This window comes from Phoenix dactylifera, unplaced genomic scaffold (assembly GCF_009389715.1).
Source record: "Phoenix dactylifera cultivar Barhee BC4 unplaced genomic scaffold, palm_55x_up_171113_PBpolish2nd_filt_p 000591F, whole genome shotgun sequence".
Lineage (NCBI taxonomy): Eukaryota > Viridiplantae > Streptophyta > Magnoliopsida > Arecales > Arecaceae > Phoenix > Phoenix dactylifera.
In genome coordinates this window covers 48,429-57,063 of record NW_024067990.1, presented here as the reverse complement: position 1 = coordinate 57,063, position 8,635 = coordinate 48,429, and the positions used below count along the sequence as shown (strand labels likewise).

Here is an 8,635-nt window from a genome sequence, read left to right as displayed (position 1 = left end):
TCGGCTAACTTAGGGGTCGACTCTGGAATACTTGGAGTCGACTCGTTCACAGGATCTTCGAAACTGAATCTCTACCTTTCAAACGATTTTCCTCTGGAAGTCGACTCGGACAAACTGGAAGTCGACTCGGCTGATGTGGGAGACGACTCGTAGTCTTCGCGAGTCGGCTCGCTGACAGGGTCTCAAAAACTAACGTTCTGTCTTTTTATCAGCTTTTCCATAGAGTCGACTCGGGACCATCTGGAGTCGACTCGCCAAGCATCGGAGTCGACTCGCAACCTTTTGGAGTCGACTCGCTAACAGGGTCTAAAATTCATCGTTCTGTCTTTCTGTTTGTTCTCAGTCGGAGTCGACTCGAGCTTGTGCCAGAAACTTCAAGTGTCCCGGAGTCGATTCGTAAAGTTCAGGAGTCGGCTCGTGATGCAGACTTTGGTTCAAATAGAGTTCAATACTTAACCAAAATACTCTGAACCAAAGCTCAAGGCACTTAGACAGAAATTCATAAAGATTTACCTGAAACACTAGATTGAATTCATTAGAACAACATAAGGCATACTCAGATACTTTGAGCTCATCAAAATTAATTAGGAAATACTCAATCACTCCACACTCTCCAAGTAGAAGTTAGGTTCATGGTCAAACACAAGATATTTTTCTTATTATTCGAAACCATTGCATTTTACTCGAACTATATTTTTTTTTCTTTTGTATTTATTATATTTGTGGCTGAAACTTAAGATATTTAAGTTGTTTTTGGATTTTATTTCTCAAGAAAAAATCGTTTATAGGTTTCAAGTATTTTTCAAAATTAATGATCCAAGTATTTGTTAAAAATTAAGAGAAAGAAATGGGTTTGGACGGACAACATGATCTATCCATCTAGAAGATGGATGATGAGAATAGGAAGATGAAGAAAAATGATGATCTTCTCAAAATGAAATCTTTCCTTGCATCAAGCTACAATGACCTTATAAGAGATTGAACTTAGTTCAAAAATGAGATTGTTTGAAAGATATTTTTGGACTCTAGGTTATAATTTGGTTAATCCAGGTCAATATTTGATATTAGTGGAATTTAATCCATATTTCATATCAATTTAAGCAATTGAATTATCAAGATTGGTCACTTTATTTAGTCTGGATGGATATTTATGCGAACTTCATCACATCTATATTGAGATTACCCTTGGTTGAGTGGAATGCGATGCGATCCATTTAAAACTATTTACACAGGGGGTCTATGAAGCTTCATTCAACGAGATCACTCAAAAGCCACGTAAATAACACGTAAATAGCTATATTATACATTATTTCCTTTAGCCACCAGATATGATTCTTCGGATTTTCAAACATAGAGGTTTGTTCAAACAGCTTGCACTTCCGACATTTTCACATGTGGCATGTGCCTAGCCATCCATGCACTAATGTAGAGAAACTCAGAAACAAATTGCAATATGTGACTTAAGGTTAGCTTACCCTTATTAAGATGGGAATAGGTTTTTATTTGATTTGGTTGGATTGAGGAGAAAAGGATGAGGATGGAGGTCGACGTGTACGGTCTTCACGGATATAATAAATTATTATAAACTTTAAAAAAAATAAAAAAAATACGAACTAAAATTTTGCATTTTCACTCATGCTACATCAAACTTAATTATCTAACTCAATCTAAATGATAAAAGAGTGTTTTAAACATTCAAGTAGTGCTTTTATTATGCCACTATAATGCACAAGTATTCAGTCCTTTTTTTAAAAAAAAAAATCAAGTAGAAATATATAGTTAGATCTAAATTTTATGGATTAATGTGAACATTAACTAATTCTTTCAGGGTACATCATTTAATCTATCTTTTTATTTTTTCAGTTCATCATTTTTCTTTTTGAGAAGTAAAATATTTGGATGTGTATCCATACTTCCGTGTCTCATTTTTACATTGAGTAAAGTCCATTCCACCTGAAAGTTTTTTTAATTTCAGCTAACTTCATTCTTTTTTATTATATTATAATCTATTTTCATGCGTTGCATGAATGTTTTGCCTATTTTCAACTAAGTTGGTCGATGGATCTTCCCTATTTTTTTTTCGCTACAAGAGAAATCTTTCCCTTGGAAGATGGACTTGCCTGGTTGAGGCGCTCTCGAGTCGTCTAGAATTCGGCCTCAGCTAAGGCGGCAAAATCAGTCAATGGGATGCGCTGACACGCGTCCCGGCAGTCGGACACTTGGTGCCAGACCGCGCTACCTTACAGGCTCAAGAGCCACGTTGCATCCCATCCCGCGCGACAAGCCACCAGGCCTTGCTCGTTTCCGGGCGTTAATATGCCGGCCGCGCCCCTCTTGCCCAGTCCCAACCCGATTCTCTCCTCGCAGAGGAATTACAACCCGAGAAAGGGAAAGGACAGCAACGAGCAAATCTCGATACTTCTCGTGGAACTCCACATTAATCAATCATCAGGTAGTCTTGTAGTCGATTCGCGAGAATGGGCACTCACAAGGGCTCCACGGTGCGGATGCTGCTGCTACTTGCTCCGCTCCTCCTTGCGGCGGCAGCGGCCGCAGAGACAACAAAATTTGGTCTAGAGGAGGAGGAAACCGGGAAGGCAGGGGAGGAGGACTCTTCCGAGTCATGGACCATCTGGGCCAAGGACAAGATCTCTGAGGGATTGGGTCTCAAACACCAGCAGAAGCGAGAGGAAGAGGAGGCAGCTCAGAAGGCCCGAGATAATGTGGAGAGTGCCAAAAGAGAGGCCCAACAGATGGCTTCCGGTGAGTGATTACGAATTAAAATAATCGACATCTATTGGTGCCGTGAAATGATGAAAACCAGTCCCTTTCCCTAGCTTGTCTGCTTACACTAATAAATATACATGTTCATACAAATCCGCAGACAAGGCGTCGGACATCAGACAGGCAGCCAAGCAGGCTGCCCATGCAACGGGGGAAGCAGCTAAGGGGAGCAAGGATAAAGCGCAAGAGCTTGCCTCCGGTAAGGACATCATGACCTATCCATATATGATTATCAGATGTAGAACGAGTGGAGGGTAGATGATAAGAGAGATTTCCGTTGGTCCGAACCTCTGACTACTTATGCTGTCGGTAGCATAGATTGAGCTTTGTTGCTGAAATTTTTGGCAGAAACGGGACGACGTGCTGCAGAGAAGGCAGGCGAGGCAGGAGAATGTCTGATGGAGAAGACAGGGAAGGCCAAGGATGCTGCGATGGAGGTTGGGCATCAATCGGTGGACACGGCCGGTGAAGTAAGGGAAGGGACGATGGACAGCGCAGGGAAGGCCAAGGATGCCGCCGTGGGTGCCACTGAGGAGGCTGCGAGCGAGTCCGCAGAAGCGGAGGCGGAGGCGGAGGCCCAGGAGCAGCTCCTCAAGGCCAAGGAGAAGGCCAAAGAGAAGGTTGAGGAGGGGTATGCTGCTGCCAGAACCAAGGCCGGGGAAGCTCTGGATGCCACCAAGAAGACCCTCGCCTCCAACTACGAGACCGCGAAGGAGAACATCATGGGAGGTTCTTCCAGACGAGAAGACGAGCTCTGAGAGTGTTTCTTCTTTTCGTGTGAGATGCGGGAGAGTGGCTTCCGTGATCTCTTTCTTCCTTCTGTAACATATATATATATATATATATATATATATATATATATATATATATATATATATATATATATACAAGCTGGACCGCATGTGTACAGTTTCCTTGTTCTGTAATGGGGGATTGTGAATCCTGTCAAACTTTTCTCTCTTTTTTTTAATTTTTTGGGCAAGTAATCCTGCTGAATCTTACATTCTTACTTGCAGAGACTAAATATCCGGATGCTGGCAGTTTGCTTGCATGCTTGCTTGTGAGGACGGGAGGGAGATTCAATTCTGGGTCCAGACATGCGGGGATATGTTACCTGAGTTCAGCCTTTAATCATGGCCGCCCGTGATTCAGTGCAGTGCAATGGGGGGTTTAATCATCTATTCACCACTATTCCGTTTAGGGCATCTGATTCCGCTGTTCAGGTCTTTCGCTGTTTAGGATATCCAGTTCCTCTCTGTTCAGGTATTTGGATAATCATAACATAAATTGGAAAAGTCATTACAAAAGCTAACAAGCCAACGAGATAAAAATCTGTACGTCGTGTTTCTGGTTAATTTTTTAATTAATTAACAAAATTTCTGCGCATATATATGGCTAACATCTGTGCTTTAAATTTCTTCGCACTTGGCGATGCAGTTTTTAATTCTTTAGCACCAGCTCCACGATCTAAACAATTCGAAAATTACCCCCAGGCATTTTGTACAGGTGTCATTATATCAACTAGATTTAGATTGTAAATGAAATGATTAAAATAGTACTCCCCTGAAAGCAGCCCTGCATGTATCCCAATCATGCACTAGCATAGGTGTGCTATAATTACATTATGGCCGTCCTACAATTTTAGTTATTCTATTGCTACGATGTACTTATAAGCATAACCACAATATATATTTATACGACAGCCATTTTCTAAGCCAGTTTATATAGGGTTACAATATTACATTGCGGAAAAAAGATGCAGAGAAAGAAGTAGAAGGAAATTGTGTAAGTGGACAACAGAATTATAGAGGGTGGGGTGGGAAAACATGGGGCTTCAGTATTGTAGAGTACGGGCAACCTTTGAAGTGGAAGTTGATGGAGCCCATCCATAAGGACCCATGGGTAGGTACAGTCTCACTTCAGGTAGATCTTGGATATTCATGTAAGGTTAAGGGATTCAAATAAAAAATTTTAGCTAGTATTTTCGGAAAAGTTCTGGTTTGACCAATGGGATGCATGTATAATCTCACGTGAAGTAGATCTTGAATATTTATGTAAGGTTAAAGGATTCAAATAAAAAATTTTAGCTAGTATTTTTGGATAAAATTTTGGGTTGTTATAAATATTATTAGAGTAGATTTGGCTCACAGTCCATGTGATTAGGAGATATTGCAGCATGAATTTTTTGGGTTACTAACTTCGAGCTGATCATAATTTTTGTAGTTGGATTAGGACTCTTAGGCTCATGAGGACATCGAGGTTTAAATGGGAAGAGAGTATATGTAAGAATCCATATGGGTATGAGTTTAGCCATATTGATTATATATTAAGTAGATTTTGAGTATTATAGGGTTACAAATTCAAATAAAAAAAACTAGCTAGTTATTGATGTATTCAATCTTCTACATGTATCATAGTCTATATGGATTAGGAAAAGTTGTGGCAAACAATTTTTTATGACTGAGTATGAGCTAATCATGATATTTATAATTTTGATCGGAACTTTAGTATAAGGAAGATGTTAGGAGGCATTTGGTATGGGGTGATCATCCCGAGATTAAGAGTGATGTAGGTAGAGTTGATGAGATCATCGCATTTGGTTGTACCACGATGATCTTATATAGCAATAATCTCAAATCACCTCAACTCCTCAAATCATCGTCTAACTCAGTGATGGAATACCTATCCTTGAGGTCAGAAATCTAAGATCATTCCAGGGCAACGATTTTGGGCTAAAAGTTGAGGACAAAAATGTCCCTCAATCTAGTAAAAAAAATAATATATCAATATATCGTCAATATGTTATATTAATATTATATAATATATTTTTATATGTATTATATTATAATATATTATTAATCATATTATTCTTCAATTATAATTTTAAATTATAGTAGAAATATATTATTGTATTTTAGATTTATATAGTGAAAGTATTTAATATATTACTTCTATTTGCCTTATTTTTTAATCAAAATAATTATTAGTATTAAAAATATTAATTCTATAATAACAACTAGTATATATTTATAGAATTAATGATTTATAGGACTAATAAATATATTTTTATAGAATATTTTAGAAGTTGTTTTGGTATTATATGGTGAGTGATCTTGGATTTATGTAGAATACCAAACAGGTTACTCATGGATATTTGAGAATTTTTAATCATTGGAATACCAAACATAGTAATCTTAAATCATTGAGATTAGATTACTTTGAGATAAGGATTACCGATGATCTAAGATCATCTTGGTGATTCCAATTGGATCACCTAATGCCACCTTAGAGTTTAAATAGAGGGAGTATGTTAGTACCTAAACGAATGTGGTTGCAAAGTGGGAAGATTCCGAGCATTTAAGTATTTATATAGAATCAAAAAATTAAAAATATAACTTTTTAGTAGGGTTGCAAGTGGATTGAATTGAACCACCTTTAATTTGGAAAAAATTCAAAATTAATCTGGCCAATCTTGAACCAAAGTTATTTAAAACATTATATGTTGCATACTGTTATGATACACACACACACAAAAATATATGTTGGTGATATAATTAGGTAATTAATTTATATAACATATATAATATACTATTGGTTGTGTTAATATTACTATTGATCCCTTATTTGATCTGAAAAAATCTGATTGATTGTTAAAACTAACATTATATTTGATACAATCCAATTCAAAGAGAATTGGGTTTGGGTTCCATTTCCTGATCTAATTCAACTCAACTGTGGATTGGATTTGAGCTGTCCACCCCGACCTACTTGTAGTCCTATCATTTGGCTTATCTTTTGGCTGCCCTTTTTAGTTAGGAAAAATTTGGAAATTGTATTCGTTTTAGATATTCCAACGGGTTGCAAGTATTTCCTAATCTTGCTCGTATCCAAATTTAATTATCTTTCTCCTGCACAATGTCCATAAAAGAAAGGTAGATGAGCAGGGTGTCTCTTGCACTCACAGCAGATTCGAATGCCAGATTTTCTTAGTAAAACGGGCAGTTAGAAGGAGACAGGAGGCTATGTCAGATGCTCATCTGCCATCCTTTTCTGCTTGGATGATTGCCAGTGTAAATCCTAATCTTGGTTGTCAATCGCATAAAAATTCCAATTTTTACATAATAGGTATTTTCCGAAATGCAGGATAAAACGGGCAACTCGATCCCCTTTTATTTAGGAAATAGCAGAAATGTCATACCGAGTAGGGTTTGGAAGAACGATATTTCCATTTTTCCTTTAAAAATTAGACTATAGTATTACTCCGTGCAATAATCAACTATGTCAACAAAAGTGCCAAAAAAAGTTATATGATATTGTTGCACAAGAGTCACCTGGTGTAATAATCGGCTGGGTTGAAAAAGGTGACAAATATAGCTCAACGGCCTGTTTGGTGCCGGACTAACCGATGCAAGAGACTATCCTGAAAGGAGATAAGCAACAAAGGGAGTCCAAGGCCCAGTCTGGAAGCAGAACAATCTTGGTCCCTTATCCCACCTTGATTCATTGATAAATGTCAACCATGGTATTTGACGCTTGGAACCACCGATCCCCCAGACACTTCAAGCAAACGTACAAAAATCTAAAAGTCATTTCTGAACGGGACTCCTGCTACTAATAGAGCCTATCAATCCTGTGACTTTAAAAAAAATAAACAAAAAAAAAGGGTGTGTGCAAAGAAACCATTCGCCTGTATCCTCTGTGCTTCCTTGTCAAGCCTCTCTCCATCCGTTTTCTTTCTTATCAAGCCATCTCTTTCATCCATAAGACCTTCCTTCCTTGAGTCCCTTTTTCCTTCTCCAAATCCCTCTTTTTTTTCTAAGATCAAAAAAGTTTATGGTATATATCATAAAACCAACAAGTGTGTATCATCTGGTCAAATACTATATACTGGTAAATATAATAATCCGAAAACTATGTATTGATTTATCTAGAAACGTATAATAAGATGCTGGATAACTATTTTCCTAGGCATGTCACCTAGCTATATAGTATATACCGGTGAATATCATATTCTGAAAATTATATATCAATTTTTCTGAAGGTGTATATTAGGACATTGGATGAATATATTGCTAAGTATTTATCATCAGATTATATACTATGCATTGGTGAATACTATATTTTGGAAACTGTGTATTAATTTATTTAGAGATATGTATTGGGTTGCTACTGGAGTATATATTGAAAAATCGATGAGTGTATTTCATCTAAATATGTACTGTGCACTAGGTGAAAACTATGCTTTCATAATTATGTATCGATTTATCTAAAGATAGGTATGAAGATACTGGATGACTAGTTTGTTAGGTATATATCACTTGACAATATACTATATATTAGTAACACCATGTTCTGTAAATTATATATCGATTTACTTAGATGCGTATATTAAGATGCTGGATGACTATTGTACTATAAGTGTACCACTTGGCCATATAGTATGTACTGGTGAATACCATATTCTTGACACTATGTATGGATTTATTTGAAGATGTATCGGAATGTTAGATAATTATTTTGCTAGATGCATATCATCCGACATGCATTGTGTATGGTATATCATGTAGCCCTTTTTTATTATTTCAAGTCATGAAAATGAACTCTATTAGTAGGAGGAATCCCATCTTGATTTAACTTTGGGACTTCCTCTTAGCGTCAGAAAAAACGTAGCAAAATAGAAAGCCTGCCCTATACGATACTCTAGTGCGCCCACCATAGAATTTTTGTTCCAAGCAAACTATGTATGAGCGGGAACTGGTAGTTCCCTAGGATCCCGAGCATTCCCCATCCCCATCCTTTATCTCATCTTAATTAGTGAAAATCCACAAATACCTCTTTCCTGGTACACGCA

At 37.3% G+C, this 8,635-nt stretch overlaps 1 protein-coding gene across 1 annotated transcript; it reads left to right on the top strand.

Annotated features, from left to right (window-relative positions):
• Nucleotides 1–2,309: 2,309 nt before the first annotated feature.
• LOC103723195 (late embryogenesis abundant protein D-29-like) lies at nt 2,310–3,631 on the top strand. Its single transcript, XM_008814032.2, has 3 exons — nt 2,310–2,763; nt 2,885–2,983; nt 3,133–3,631. Exons 1-3 carry the CDS (start codon nt 2,478–2,480, stop codon nt 3,540–3,542), a joined length of 795 nt encoding a protein of 264 aa, XP_008812254.2. The 5' UTR covers nt 2,310–2,477; the 3' UTR covers nt 3,543–3,631.
• The last annotated feature ends 5,004 nt before the right edge of the window (nt 3,632–8,635 follow it).

Bases quoted from the DNA above. Each gene is read 5' to 3' on its own strand.
- LOC103723195 (XM_008814032.2), top strand. From the start codon at position 2,478: ATGGGCACTCACAAGGGCTCCACGGTGCGGATGCTGCTGCTACTTGCT. The intron at 2,764-2,884 runs GTGAGTGATTAC...ACAAATCCGCAG, and splicing joins GGCCCAACAGATGGCTTCCG to ACAAGGCGTCGGACATCAGA. The intron at 2,984-3,132 runs GTAAGGACATCA...AATTTTTGGCAG, and splicing joins AGCGCAAGAGCTTGCCTCCG to AAACGGGACGACGTGCTGCA.